The sequence below is a fragment of the Panthera uncia genome, unplaced genomic scaffold, assembly GCF_023721935.1.
Source record: "Panthera uncia isolate 11264 unplaced genomic scaffold, Puncia_PCG_1.0 HiC_scaffold_1742, whole genome shotgun sequence".
NCBI classification, from domain to species: Eukaryota; Metazoa; Chordata; class Mammalia; order Carnivora; family Felidae; genus Panthera; species Panthera uncia.
The window spans coordinates 13981-29116 of record NW_026058407.1 but is presented as its reverse complement, the minus strand read 5'-3'; the positions used below and the strand labels follow the sequence as shown (position 1 = coordinate 29116).

The 15136-nt window shown below is 59.6% G+C and overlaps 1 protein-coding gene across 1 annotated transcript; it reads left to right on the top strand.

Moving 5' to 3' along the window:
- Positions 1-5235: 5235 nt before the first annotated feature.
- LOC125917353 (homeobox protein Meis3) lies at positions 5236-14510 on the top strand. The gene is made up of 12 exons (XM_049623578.1): positions 5236-5477; positions 5650-5809; positions 5905-5955; positions 6915-6965; positions 7148-7297; positions 9565-9676; positions 9863-10011; positions 10915-10991; positions 11208-11266; positions 11374-11457; positions 12074-12136; positions 14069-14510. Exons 1-11 carry the CDS (start codon positions 5257-5259, stop codon positions 12121-12123), a joined length of 1164 nt encoding a protein of 387 aa, XP_049479535.1. The 5' UTR covers positions 5236-5256; the 3' UTR covers positions 12124-12136; positions 14069-14510.
- The last annotated feature ends 626 nt before the right edge of the window (positions 14511-15136 follow it).

The following is a 15136-nucleotide window of genomic DNA, read 5'->3' as shown; positions in this document are numbered from 1 at the left end:
AGGGCGATGGGACTGGAGTGTGTGTGTGTGTGTGAGAGAGAGAGAGACAGACAGACAGACAGACAGGCCGGGGGCAGGGCAGTGAGATGACGGCAAACACTCCTCTCTCCTCCCTGCCAACATCTTCCCCCTCTCTTTAATTAAAAAGATTTTTGCCCAAGAGTCAAAGACCCTCTTCCTCATTTGTGGGACTGGAGCGTCCTCTGAGCTCAGAGCAATGGAAAAAATGGCTCTTGTCTCTGTCCCCTCTCCGTCTCTGTCCCCACCTGGGACCCCCACCCCTGTCTGTAGCTCAGTCCGGGCACCCCCCCTCCCCCACTCGCTCCCGTCTCTTTCCGGGGCTGTTTCGGCCCGTCTCCAAGTCACACCCCCTCACTGGCCTCACAGGGACACCCCGCCCCAGTTAGGACGCACTCCCCACTGGGGCTGTCACATCAGGTCACTCTTTTTGTTTTCAGGATCAGCCTGGGGAGGAGACCTCGGCCTCCCCGCCTCCCCAGGAGCAAGGCGAGGCTGGGAGCCCAGACCCCTGCCTGGCTCCCCGACCCCCTGAACCTCAGCTGAAGGCAGGGGAGGGAGGGGGACAGACAGAAGAGCTTTGCATCTTTAATTAAAAAGTGATTTAAATTAATTTTCTGCTCCAAAACCCCTATCTGGGGGGCGGGGTGTGTGGCAGTGATTAAAAGCCTTTGGGCCCCCTTGGCTTCCGCCTCCCTTAAAGGGCCAGCGTCACCCAAGGGAAAGTTGCGAGGAGCAGCTTCAAGGGCAGTGAGCACCCCCTGGCACAGTGGACCCCAGGTTCAGCCAAGGCCCCCGGGGGGGCCCGGCTCTCCCTGGTTTAACCATTTCGCTTGCATCCTTTCCCCCCCAAGCCCGTTGCCCACCCAGCAGATGGGGAGACTGAGGCTTCAAGAGAGAAGGGTCGGAGGTGGCTCTGGACCCCAGGTTTCCTGGAGGAGACCCAGAGGTGCCCAGGCGGGAGGGCCGTGGCGTGCCGAGAGGGGTCCAAGGACAAGTCAGGGACCCAGAGACAGACAGGGTCAGAGATCCCGTGTAGGACAGAGAGAGTGAGGGCTCGGGAGAGAGTGATGGAGGGTTCTGGGTTGCAGCTGGGCCCTGGGGCAGTGGGGGGAGAGGAGGGGACCTTCCCAGGGGCGAGGGGGCCCGGGCCATGGTCCTCGCCCTCCTCAAAGCCCTCCGGCTGGGAAGCTCTGCCCCGATTTCTCCTGCTGTAACTCCAGCTGTCTCGCCCCTGCCCGCGGCCTGGGTGGTTTGGTTTCATTTCCACCAGCCTGGAGGACGGAGAAGCGGACTGCGGCAGAGCAGAGCTGTTTATGAGGGTCATAAAAATATCCTTAGCGAGCCCAGCGGGGGTGCTGCCTCCAACCCTTTCCCAGGCCCCCCCCCCTCCCTGGATCTCTGTCCCCTGCCCCCAAGCTTCTGCCCCCTTCTGCCTGGATCTCATGTCATCTCGTTTCTCCCTCGTGCTGTCTCTCAGGAGTGACGGTTGGTAACTTTCGGGGGTCTAGTATCCCCCTTTGTGGCAACAGGAGGAAAACAACGGGGCCGTTTCCCTGGGAAAGGAGCACACAGGCCCCGAGCCCACCGTTGACAATTTCAGGGAGTTCACGGGCCTCCTGACACCCATTTGTTCATCCCCCGGGGAATCTGAGGACACCAAGCCAGCGAGACAATGAATCCCAGGTGTCTCTCTCCTGCCCTCCCTGGCCTCCTCACTTCCTCCGCCACGCCAGGCACATTCCTGCCCCAGGCCCTTTGCACCTGCTGTTCCTCTGCTTGGGGTGATCTTCCCTCCGAGGTGCACACGCCTCCCGCCGTCACCTTCTTCAGGTCTCTGCCCAGATGTCACCCCCTCTGAGGCCCTCCCCGTCCAGCTTACACCATCTCCTCTGTCCTGCTTTCTCTCAGAACACTTGTCACCTCCGGGCATTATTCTACACTTAGGCATCTACTTACTGGTCTGTTCTCTCTCTCCCTCGCCATCGCCGATAGAACGGGAGCTCCAGGAAGCCAGGAAGTTTGTCTTTTCCCCCTGTTATGTCTCCAGAACACCACCCAGCACACAGTCGGGGCTCGGTATTAATTTCGGTCGCAGAAACCTGCTATATCTCATTAGAACACTAGTTGCAAAGGCTGTCGGGGTCCCGGATCCTCCAGGAATCCGATAAAAACTGCGGGCCTGCTCTCCGAGCTATGTGAGCAGCACATGATTTAGCCTTAACTCTGGAGAATCCACAAACTGAGAGCGGGGTGGGGGTCGGGGTGGGGGGGCCGTCCTGTAAAAGGCAGGGGTCGAAAATGGGCGGGGGGGGTGGACAGAGGGATACCCCCAGGCCTGCACACACCCGGCGCCCGGGCTGACCCTCTGATGGTCCAAGGCCCAGCCTCGGTGTGTACAAAGTCCCGCGGACCCACAACCCCGAGACTCACCATATTCAGAGACAGAAACAGCACTTGGAAATCTTAAACACACCCGCATCCCCAGGCATGGGCCCACAACCAGACACACAGACACAGCCGGGGACACGCGCAAGCACACATACACACACGCAGATGGCCTCACACCCGGGCACATGAGCATCCCTGTCTCCCAGGGGAGGGAAGTTAGGGGGCCCAGAGCAAGAAGAGAAACTAAAATATGGGGTCCTCTCCTCGGTCTGATCTGTCTGCTAGAGAGAGAGAGAGAGAGAGAGAGAGAGGCAGGCAGACGGACAGAGACAAAGAGAGGCAGAGACAAAGAGACAGAGAGACAAAGAGGGAAGGACATGGGGAGAAAGCGAGAGCGGCGGGCGGACGCGGGGGAGCGCGGCGCCGGCCCCCCCCCCCCCCCCCCGGGGGGGGGGGGGGGGGGAGGGCGCCGGGGAGGGGGGCGGGCCGGGGGACCGGCGACCCGGGGAGACCCCGACACAAAGGCGGCCCCGGGAGCGGCGGCGGCGGCGCGGGGGGAGGGGCCCGGCCGCCCCCGCCCGCCCCGCCCGCCCCGCCCGCGGCCCAGCCACCGGCGGACAGCGGGTTAAGCATCTCGATGTGGAACTTCCGGATGTGACCGCAGAGAGAGGGAGAGACCGGGAGAGACCGGGAGACGGGGAGAGACCGAGCGGCCCCGCCGCCAGCATCACCCTCCCCTCCCCCGGCCCGCCGCCCCCTCCCCCCCCCGGGGCCCCCCCCCCGCCCCACCCCCGCGCGCCCCCCACCCCCGCTCCCCCCCCCACCTTCCCCCCCCCCACCTCCGCCAGCCCTGCCGATCCTCCCGGGCCCCGGCGGAGGGAACTGGGGGCCCGGGGAGGGGGCCTCGGGCGACCGCCCCCCCGCCCCACTCACCCCTTCCCTCGCCGGCATGAGCCCCTCGCCGTGACCCCCGCGGTGGGGAGGGCGCCCGGGGTCCATGCTCGCAGCCTCCGCGCTGCCCGGCGCCGGCCACTGACGACGGTGGGGGTGGGGGGCCGGGCCCCCAGCCTCCTGCCCCACCCCCTGGCGTCGGCACCGCGGCCCGTCGGGGGCCGCTGCCCCGGGCTGCGCCCGCCCCGCCGGCCAGGCCCTGGAGGGACCCGGGAGCCGCCGCCGGCGTCAGCCCATGGCCCGGAGGGTAGGTCTGAGGGCGGGCGCCCGGCGCCCCAGCCCCGCCGCGCACCCCAGCCCTGCACCGCCCCCGCCCCGGCGCTCCGGCCCCCGTCGGCCCATCCCGCCCTCTCCTCCACCTCTTTCTCTGCCTCCCCTGCCTGTGCCCCGGGTCTCCTCCTGTCTCCTGTCTGCCCCGGCTCTCCCCTCTCTCCGCCCCCGGGTCTCCCGCTCTATCTCAGGTCCTTTATCCTACCCCTTCCTTCCTCTTCTGCCCTCCCCCCCCCCCCAATCCTTCCCCGAGGTCTACTTTTGTTCCAAGTCCTCCTGAGGGGTCGGGGTGGGGACAGTGCTGGGAGAAGGGGTGGGGGTGGGGGTCTGGCCAGGCCGGGCTCCCATGGTCCGTGGTCCTGGGGATGGGGAGATCAGAGGAGACGGGCGAGGAGGTGAGTACGCACCTTTGGGGGCGGAGGGGGTGGGAACACGCAGGACGGAAGACCCTTACTGCACATCTTAGGATGCGCGAGGAACCGCGGGGAACAGTCGGGATTCAACTTTGGGGCTCAGGAGAAGTTAGGAGAGGACGACGAAGAGAAAGACGGAGAGAGGGACCCACGCACGCAGAGCCTGGCATCCCGCAGGGGCCAGGGCGCCCCACGGCAGGAAGGCTCGCGCGCCTCTGAGTCTCTTGGCCTCTTTGAGCCTCAGTCTCCTCCTGCCCAAGGAGAGGGTTTGGCCTGAGTGGCTTAAGGTCCCTCTGGCCCCCGCCGCGCGCGCGCGCGCGCGCGTGTGTGTGTGTGCACGCGCGCACGCGCGCTTCTGTAATGACAGTCGTTCTCCTTGCGGCGGGTGGCACCGGTGGGTTTGCCGCGGTTGCGCGGGGTTACAGTCGGTTCAACAAGTGTTTACGGAACGTGTGCCTGGCGCTGTGCTCCGTGCCTCCGTCGTTCATGCACGCATGCGCGGAATGTCTTAGTCGCTCATTCATTCGCTCACCCACTCAGTCCTGGGCCTTGGAGGGAGGGGGTAGGAGGGGGTAGGTTCATAGGCGGGGTGGGGTGTGACACGTTGTTAAGGGACGCTCAGATGTGCATATTTGACAACTGTGAGATGAAACTGAAGTAGGGAGGGGACAGTGCACACACACATACATGCATAAATGATGTGCTGCTTTTATGGGAAGGGTCCCGGAGTGAGTCTCTCTCTCTCTCTCTCTCTCTCTCTCTCTCTCTCTCTCTCTCTCCCTCTCCCTCCTGTATCTCCTCCCCTCCATCCCTCTTTCCTCACCTCTGTCTCTGTCTTGCATCCTGCCCCCAGACTCTCTCTCGGGATCTCTCCACGGCTCTCTCCCCTCCTCCCTCCTGTCCCTGCTCTGGGAGGAGCTGACAGTTACCAGCCAGCTGATCCCTGACCCCCACCCTCACCCTCAGACCCGAGACCTGGGTCAGTCTCTCTCCTCTGGACCCTCCTGCCCACACACCAAGAATCTCTGACGGGACATTCTCACAGACCAGGGGTATAAGGGAAGCCCCTGGGACAGGGCTCTCAGTCCCAAAGAGACAGCCCCGTGGGACATCCGGGGCCCAAGGCGGCTGGGCTCAGACACAGGGAAAGAAAGGGCTGGTTCCTGAGGGCAGGGAGAGCATCTCCTGGGTGCCAGGGTAGGGAGGTTTCCTGATGCCTCCCTGGGGCTCTCTCCCTCTCACCTCCCCCCAGTACGATGAGCTGCCTCACTACCCAGGCATCGTGGACGGCACTGCAACCCTGGCTGGCTTCGCAGAGGCAGTGGCCGCGGCACCGAGAGCCCCCGGCCCCTATGGCCCACACCGGCCTCCCCAACCCCAGCCCCCGGGCTTGGACAGTGATGGCCTGAGGAGGGAAAAGGACGAGATCTATGGGTGAGTGGGGACAGCTCTCGGGATGCGGGCCCCCTCTTCCGTGTCTCTGACTCTCTCGCGCTGTCTTGATCTCTCCATCTCTTCCCCTGGGTCTCCTGTCCTTCTCCCAGGTGCTCTGTCCTCTGCAGGCCCCTGGCCTCCCCTCATGAGCCTTCTCTCCTGCTTCCCCCAGACACCCGCTCTTCCCGCTGCTGGCCCTGGTCTTTGAGAAATGTGAATTGGCCACATGCTCGCCCCGAGACGGGGCCGGGGCTGGGCTGGGCACACCTCCAGGCGGTGACGTCTGCTCCTCTGACTCCTTCAACGAGGACATCGCTGCCTTTGCTAAGCAGGTAGGCACCCCCGTCTGCTCTGGGCCAGGAGAGCCAGTGAGGAGAGGAGGGCTGGAGACAGGACGCACCCTCTCTGGCTTCTCTCTTCCTTCCAGGTCCGCTCCGAGAGGCCCCTCTTCTCCTCCAACCCGGAGCTGGACAATCTGGTGAGATCTGGGCCCTCCCCAACGCTCCCTCCTCAGCAGGGGTCTCCTGTCCCTCCCTCCACAGCCCTGGGGTTCGTTGTGGGAGCGGAGAGGAGATCACCTGACCCCCTTTCTCAAATAGTGATCGTTGTTGCCTGTTCGCAATGACTATAGCCAAGAGTTTGAGAATGGGGACCGATGGCCTGGGTTCAAGTCCAAGCTCTGCCACTCACTAGTTCTGTGAACCAGGGCAAGTAGCTGCGTCTCCTTGTGCCTCAGTTTCCTAGCTAGTAGCAATTTCTATCTTGTAGGGCTGTTGTGAGGATATAATGAGCTAAAAAGAGTCAAGCACTTAGATCAGTGCCTGGCACTGAACAGAGACTCAATAGGCATTGGCTGTTCTATCAGTCAGGATGAGAACCTACCCCAAAACGAGGGCAGGGACTTGGCTGCGAAGGGGAGAGGAGAGAGGAGAGAAAGGAGAGGGAGAGGGAAGGAGAAATACCCTGGCCTCTCTCTTCCTTTTGGTTTCCAGCTCCCGCCGGGGCTTCCTATTGGCCGAACCCTTTGGCAAAGGAGTCTGGGAAATGTAGTTCGCAGGCAAAGGGTGGGACGTGGAACAGGGGACAAGATGGGGTATTTCCATTATAGCGTACGTTCCTTCTCTCCTCTTGTGATGGATCCTTTCCTGTCTCTGCCCCTCTTGCTTCTCTTCCTTTGTCTCTGACTCTCTAACATTCCATCTTCCCGTAATTCTGGGTCTCTGTCTCTGTTGCTCTCTGCCCCTGTGGTTCTGTCTCTCTCTGTCTCCCTGTCCTCTGTCTCTGTCATTCTATCTCATTCTTCCCGTTCCTCTATCTCCTTTTCTCTCCTTTCTCCTCCTCCTCCTCCTCTCGTCCTTCTCCCTCCTTCTCTCTCTTTCTTCCCCCGCTCCTTCCCTCCCTCTCCCCCTCCCCGTCCCTTCCTGTCTCCTTCTACAGATGATACAGGCCATTCAGGTGCTCCGGTTCCACCTGCTGGAGCTGCAGAAGGTGAGTGCTTCCCACTCCCCTCACACCCTCGCTTGTCCCCCCCCATCCCTGCTCTTCTCGCCCCCTCCACCCCTCCTTCAGGCTCTCTGCCCACTGGAGTTGAAGCCGAATGCTGCCCCCGTCCCTGTACACCCCAGCCCTGGCCCCCGGGTGGCCCCCCCAGTACCCCGGTGCCCCCCCAGGTCCACGACCTGTGCGACAACTTCTGTCACCGCTACATCACCTGCCTCAAGGGAAAGATGCCCATCGACTTGGTCATCGAGGATCGGGATGGCGGCTGCAGGGAAGATCTCGAGGACTACCCGGCCTCCTGCCCCAGCCTCCCAGATCAGGTGGGCCGGGGATGGGGCACCAGGCGTCACCCCGCGACCAAAGCCATGAGCAGGCACAGCTGGGCTACAGCGTGGGGGCGTGCACACCACCCAGACTCAGCCACAGTCAGACACGCGGGACCACAGGGCTCGTGCCCCCCGGCGCGGCGGCTACACAGACCGGGACCCGGCCGGACGACGGTGCATGCACGTGCACACACGCACAGGCACACACTCGCGCCAACAGACCACCCGTAGACTCGGCGACACCCACACACCCTACCGACACCCGCGACGGTTATACCACATGATACAGGCTCCCGGCCACAGACCCGGGCGTGCCGCACGCAGCAGACACAGACGGGCCCCGAGGACCCTCTGCCCCACAACTCCTAATCTGCACCTGCTGAGCAAGAAGAGCCCCACGGCTGCGGGGCCGGTTACAACCCACTCAGTGGCCCAGCCGTGTCCCGCGTCTTCGAGCAGCCTCCGATGCACACCCAGGCCGATCATCCGGCCCCACAGAGTCGCAAAGCCACCCGTGTCGTAATCCACACACGCTGTCTCGCAGACGGGACAACCGGCCGCTCGAACAACAGCCACAAACTTAGAACACTGGGGCCCTGTGATAGTCACACACAGCCAGCTGGCCGTCTCAAAGAGTGATGCAGTCATGCTCCCATCCTGTCGCGTGTCCCAGCTGTGCCCATGTAACTCGCAGCCACGCCACAGCCGCCCCCTCTCCGGGGTCAACCGTCCCATCTCGGGCAGGGACGCGAGCACACTGACGCGTGCCACACCACAGTTTCAGGACCGCTTCAGGCACACCGATGTGGGTGCTCACCCCAGCATCCCATCAGATCTGGGGCTACCCCTGGAGCCGCGCTCAAAAGCCTTCAGACTGATGATTCTCCAGTTTGCATGCCCGCCCGCAGTGCGCTCGAACGCACAATTCCAAACGCAGACATACCAAACCCTCAGAAACCTTCTCTGAGCGGCGGCGTCCCCAGCTCAGCCCCCGCAGGACACAGAGGACGCGCCCACACTGGGCCGTTTGGGGAGGGACTGTTTACAAAGCAGCGAGCGGGGTCAAGGGCAGTCGGTGGGGCAGGTGGGGGTACCCTGGGGGTTCAACAAGAGCTGAACCCACCCAACCTGCCTCCCAACAATTGAACTGATCCCTCAAACCAAATGCCAAAGAGGTCTTGATTCGGTCTGTGTGGGTGGGTCCGCCTCCTGGGACGCAGAGTGGGGGTGGGGGTGGTGAGGGTGCATCCAAGGCATTCTCAAGTCCCTCCAAATGTGTCGGAGTTAGGACAGAGGAAGCACAACCCAGAATTTCCCTGATGGGCAACTCAGAGAACCGCCCCCCTCAATCTCTGAAAACTGGAAGTTGGTTTTTTGGGTTTTTTTATCCCCCGTAAGTTTAGCGCAAACTCATTTCACAGCAAAATCTGACCTGAACTAACGAGGGGCTATTTATAGCCTTTATTTATTCCACTTCGTTAAATATTCATCCGTTTTGCTGCAGAAATGTTAATGAGTTTGATGACGAGGTGAAGTCCCAGACCCTAGGGGTGTTATGAAATACGCAGTGTGTGCACGGATTTACTGTCTAAAAACGTGAAGAGTTCTGGGGCGCCTGGCTGGTTCAGTCGGTACAGTATACGCGGCTCTCGATCCCGGGGTGGTGAGTTCCAGATTACTTTTAAAAATGAATAAATAAGGGGCACCTGGGTGGCTCAACTGGTTGAGCGTCCGACCTCGGCTCAGGTTATGATCTCGCTGTCCGTGGGTTTGAGCCCCGCGTCGGGCTCTGTGCTGATGGCTCGGAGCCTGGAGCCCGCTTCGGATTCTGTGCTGCCCTCTCTCTCTGCCCCTCCCCCGCTCACACTCTGTCTCCGTCTCTCTCAAAAATAAACATTTAAAAAAAATTATAAAAATAAATAAAAATGTGAAACACTCTGAATTCTGAAACACTGCTGGCCCCCAAGGATTTCAGATAAGGTGCCCTAGATCTGTATAAACGCCTCTTCACTGGGTGATTGCTATGTGTCTTTATGTAAATTAACTCCTTGAGTCCTCACCCTGCTCTGCGAGGTGGGGAGAGTTTATTGTCTTCCCTTGAAGACACAGAGGCACAGAGAGGTGAAGCGACTTGCCCAAGGTCACACAGCCAGGAAAGAGGCAGGAACAGGCTCTATTTACACTCAGGGGTCCCAGCTCCAGAGCCCCTGGTCTCAGCCACTGTGCTACATTGGCGCTGACCTCCAACTCTTGTTTTCCAGAATAATACTTGGATTAGAGACCATGAGGACAGCGGGTCCGTACATTTGGGGACCCCGGGTCCCTCCAGTGGGGGCCTGGCCTCCCAGAGTGGGGACAACTCCAGTGACCAAGGTAAGAAGCCTGGCAGGTGGAGGACAAGTGTGGGAGTCAGTCTGAGGATTGGAGTTAGACAGCAAGTAGGACTTCCACAGGCACAAGGACGACTGGGGTGTGGAGCAGTCTCGTGGGTGAGGGTTCTGGGTCTCTCTGGTACCCCCCCCTACTGCCCACAAGCACGGCATGCCTGTCCTCCCCCAGGAGACGGACTAGACACAAGCATGGCCTCTCCAAGTTCTGGGGGAGAGGACGAGGAGCTGGACCAGGAGCGGCGGCACAATAAGAAGAGGGGAATCTTCCCCAAGGTGGCCACCAACATCATGAGGGCCTGGTTGTTTCAGCACCTCTCGGTGAGAGCCCCGGGCCCAGGGGCAGCGTGGGCGTAGAGAGGGAAGGCGGATGGCCGTGTGGAGACTGAGGCCCCGAGAGAGACCCCGAGATGGGAGATCCAGGCCCAGGGGAAATGTTGAGGGAGAACCTCAAGGGGAGGGGGACTGGCAGGATCAAGCATCCATGAGCGCTCCCTGTATGCCAGGTGCTTGCTGCTAAGGGCTCTGAACTCATTCAGTCCTGACCTCAACCCCCCACCCGTCTGTTCCCCCCACTCCCCTCCCCCCATCGGTCATCACCATCCGGCCAAAACAAAGCCTGCGAGGATAGGGCTGTGGGTGGCTCCATTGTGCAAAGGTCTTCCAGCCAGAAGTGGGTTCGGAAGCAGACGGTTTGGCCTTAACCGGTGCACCGCACTGCCTCGTGGGGAGAGCTGGGGGGGTGGGGACTAGAGACAGGAAGAGAGTCAGGGAGAGGCTGACACAAAGAGAGAAATGGAGAGATGTGGGGTGGACTGGATCAGAGCAGGGTAGACACAGGGAGAGAGTCACAGGGGGACTGAGAGAGGGAGAGGGATTGGGACAGGGAAGGACACGCACAGGAACCCGTGACAGAAACTCCGAGAGGGCTGGTGCTGGGCTCTGCCTCCTTTCCGGTGCTGGAACCCCCAGCTTCGGTCTCCCTAATGAGAGCTGGCCAATTAGCCTGTAATTGCTGGAAGAGGCGGGGGCGCTCACGGGCATAATTGCCCGAAGCTTGGCTTCTCCGCTTCCTTCCACTGGGCCTTGGGGGGAGCGTGGACCAGCTCAGACGAGCTTTCCCCTGGCCCTGCCCCAGCCTGGGCTCCCCATCCCCATGGGGCCAGGCCTTGGGGGGTCAGATGGCAGCTGGGCAGGCAGGGTGACTCTTGCTGGTGGCCACAGCACCCGTACCCCTCGGAGGAGCAGAAGAAACAGCTGGCGCAGGACACGGGGCTCACCATCCTGCAAGTCAACAACTGGTGAGTGACCTAGGAGGCCTGCGCGGTCCGTGGGCCCGCCCGGGGTGGGAGGCCGGGCGCTGTCCGCGGTGCTGACGGAGGCCGCGAAGCCCCTGGGAGCCTCTCGTCTCCCCTCCCCGTCCCCGTCCTCTTTTCCAGCTCTGTCTCGGGTGTTCATTGCTGCCTCCCTCCTATTCCCTCTTTACACCTCCCTCTGTTTCCATGACCCCCTCCCAGGTTCATTAACGCCCGGAGACGCATCGTGCAGCCGATGATAGATCAATCCAACCGCACAGGTACAGGGAGAAGGCGGGGAGAGAGGGTCTAGTGTTCCCCGGGGAGTGTCAAGGCTGGGACCCGCACACCCTGGGGCTCAGCCTGCACCCCTCAACCTCCCTCGCAGGGCAGAGTGCAGCCTTCAGCCCAGAGGGCCAGCCCATGGGGAGCTATACGGAAGCTCAGCCACACATGACAGTCAGGCCTCCAGGTAAGGCCCCGCCCCTTAACTAGGCCACGCCCCCAGCACACCAGGCCCCTCCTCTAAATGATGATGCCCCACCTCTTGGGATTAACTTCAGGAATAGTACTTCATTCGCATAACAGTGGAGCTGGGGAGACAATTGTAGATTTCCAGATGCCCACCTTTTCTTAGCCGAATTCGCTTCTTCCAGGCTCTGCCCATCCATTGGAAGGCTCTACTTTTCCTCAAAGGACCAGTCCTTTCTTTTTTTTTTTTTTTTTTTTTTTAATTTTTTTTTTCAACGTTTTTTATTTATTTTTGGGACAGAGAGAGACAGAGCATGAACGGGGGAGGGGCAGAGAGAGAGGGAGACACAGAATCGGAAACAGGCTCCAGGCTCCGAGCCATCAGCCCAGAGCCTGACGCGGGGCTCGAACTCACGGACCGCGAGATCGTGACCTGGCTGAAGTCGGACGCTTAACCGACTGCGCCACCCAGGCGCCCCAGGACCAGTCCTTTCTTAAATGATGACTCAGTCGGTCTCGATAGATGGATCCCCTGGGGAAGGAGAAGGCAGGAAGGATTTAGGGGCATATGGGGATGTCTGGTGAAGAACCACTAACCCTCCTCTTTTGTCTTCCAGGGCCGATGGGGATGAGTCTGAACTTAGAAGGAGAGTGGCATTATCTATAGATTCAGGACAAGTGTAAGTGTCCAATGTCTAGGGGCACTGGGTTGGGGGTTGTGTGGCTCTCAAACCTTGGTAAGAACTCCAGATTCCAATATTCCTCCAACCCAGAGCAGGGTCAGCAGGGGTCCCTGAACTGAGGGTTCCCCAAGGCTTAGTGGGAAGATGATTCATCTGTCCATCCATCCATCCATCAACTCATTCACCCGTCTCTGTATTTATCCATCCATCAATCACCCACCTACACACTATCCATCCAAAATATATCCACTCCCTATCCATCCAACCACACATGCGCCCACTTATCCATGCATTCGCTCAGCTACCTACCTCCCCGTGATCCATCTACGCAGGCAACTACTACCTGTCTTCATCAGAAAATACATCTACCCACTCATCCGCCCACCTCCCCATTGGTCCACCCACTCGCATATCCACCTAGAATGCATTCACCCACCTACCTTCTCCCCCATTCATCTGCCCACCTATCCATTCATACGCCTCCAAAATATGTTAAACCCTCGTTCCACATCCTGACCAGCCTCCGGTAGAATCCTGCTCTTGAGAAGATTCTGGGCTTGTGAGGAAGTGGACATCAGAAACGAATGACAGTCCAGAACAACAGCGAAAACAATATAACACAGCTTGCTCAGAGGAGGGAGACATCACTCATCCCTGAGATATTAGGAAATATTTTATAGAGGAAGTGACTTGTGGGTAGGGCATTGAAGGATGAATAGGGATCCAATGGGGAGAAAAGGGGGGCAAAGTAGTAGGGTGCATTCTTTTATGCTCCCAGGTCTTAAGACTTTAGAGCATCTTCCCACTTAGTCTTCATAAAAACCCCAAATTTGGGGGGGAAAAAATTATTCTTATTTCCATGTTACAGAGGAGAAAAGTGATGCTAAGAAGAGGTCACTTGGGCAGGTTCACTTGGCTCAGAAAAGCAAAGGGAACAGCATGTGCAAAGCCCCAGGGTTGAGAGGCTTCCTGGAATTTCTAAAACACAAATCAGATCTTGACTCTCTCTGTATTAAGACTCTGAAAGCCAGAGTCTTTACCTTAGCACTGCTTCATTCATTCATTCATTCATTCACTCATTCATTTAATGCACATTCTCTGAGCATTTCTGTACCCTGCCCCCATAGGGCTCACTGTCCAGTGGGGGAGACAGACCTGTCTTCAGACAGTGATGTCCCAGAGTGGGCAGGGCTGGAGTGACGGAACCCAAGAACTGAAGGAGCCCAGAGGGGGCATCAAACCCAGGCTGGGGGTTCAGGGAAGACTTCCTGGAAGAGGGGACTTGGAGCTGAGACCAGGAGAATGGAAGGAGCGAGGCAGGAAAGGAGAGAACAGCATATGCAAAGGCCCAGTGCACTTAGAAGGCTCACAGCTATGAGATAGCACCCTGCTCCCCCCACCCAGTCACAGCCATGAGGGGAAGGGAGGACTGGGCTAGGCTTGCACTGGCAAGCTGGGTGGATGAGTAATGAACTCAGGTCCAACAGGAAGGCTGGGAGATGGGAGTGGAGACCTAGGAGGACTTAGGCATGGAGGGGCATGGGGACTGGAGCCTGGGAAGGAAAGAGGGACAGGTTTGTTCAGGGACTGGCAGTGGGAGGTCAGTGGGGGTCTCAGCTCTGCCCTGACCAACCGAGGACAGGTGTGGCCTGGTCTGAATGTCAGGAGAACCTCGGGGAGGTGAGGGGTCTTGGTCCATCTCTCTCCCTGTCTTCCTTTCTCTTTCTTGGTCTTAATTGTCTTCTTGTCTCTTTTTACATCTCTGTCTCTGTCTATGTCTCCCTTTTCCATTTCTGTTCTGCTTCCCTCCCTCCCTCCCTCCCTCTGCATTTCTCTTGCTATGGGGCTGATGGGGGCTGCACAGAGGGGCTGATGTGGAGCCAGACCCCTCCCCACTTCCTGACTTGGCCTCTTGTCCCCTGTTCACAGACCCCAGCCTCTGGACTGTGACCGCCAGGCTCACACCTGGTCCCGGTCCCTGCCTGGCCCCCTGACTTCAGGACCCCACCTCCTAAGGCCCCCAACGCAATGCCTACCTCCCTGGGGCCCCGCCGGGACATGGGGGCCTGAGCGCCCACTCGAGGGGCTCTCAAGGACAAAGACAAGGCCTCCAGGCCCCGCGCCCCACATCTGCCCTCACCTCTGCCTCGAACCCAAGCTGAGATCCTGGGCCTGGGTCTTCAGAAGGTGGTGGTTGGGGATCCCCCTGCCTCCAGGCTAGAGAAGGGACTGGAGGTGGGCTGGGGCTGTCAGGGAAGGAGGGTCAGCTGGATCCGACATTTGGGAGAGGCCCCCTCACCCTCCAGCCCACTCCCTCCCCTTCTCTCCCCTACCTCCCTTCACTGATGTCTTCTACTTTTTTTTTTTTTTAATGATAAAGTCTTAAAAACAAAAAGCCACCGATCTGAGTTCTTGTGTCTCTTTTGAGATTCAAATACTCATCAATTTGAAGCACCTGAATGACTATAATAATAATTGATACTCTCTCTCCCTCCCCGCCCCCTCCCGCTCTCTCCGCGCGCTCTCCTCCGGCGCTCCCACCCATGGCTTTGTGGTTTAAAACACCAACTTCTTTTTTAGCTCATTATTCTATAGGTCGGTATACTACACTCTGCTGGGCGGTTCTTGGGATTTCAAAACAGGGCTCTCCTGTGTAGCATGGCTGGCGACGGGTCAGCAAGGGGGCTCCGCTGGCTGGCAGCGAGGCCACAGGAGTGACTGGACCTCACGATGACATTGATGACAAGGTGGTCTGGTTAACTGGACCCCAAGAGAGAACAGAAGGGCCCAAGGCCTCCTGAGGCCCTGGCTTGTGTCTGATACCTGGTTATCTTGGCCACAGGTCTCAAGACCGGCCCGGATTCAAGGGAGAAGAAGCAGATTCCACCCCTTACAGGGCGGGGAAGGGGGGCTGAGAACTCATAGCACAAGCGATGGGGAGGAATGAAGAATTATGGCCGCTTTTGCATCCCTCTCCCACACTGTGGCTCACAGATG

Excerpts from the sequence above, each read along its gene's own strand:
- LOC125917353 (XM_049623578.1), top strand. The coding sequence starts at position 5,257 with ATGCCTCCCTGGGGCTCTCTCCCTCTCACCTCCCCCCAGTACGATGAG. Across the intron at positions 7,298-9,564 it reads GCCCCAGCCTCCCAGATCAG|AATAATACTTGGATTAGAGA; the intron begins GTGGGCCGGGGA and ends CTTGTTTTCCAG. Across the intron at positions 10,012-10,914 it reads GGTTGTTTCAGCACCTCTCG|CACCCGTACCCCTCGGAGGA; the intron begins GTGAGAGCCCCG and ends TGGTGGCCACAG.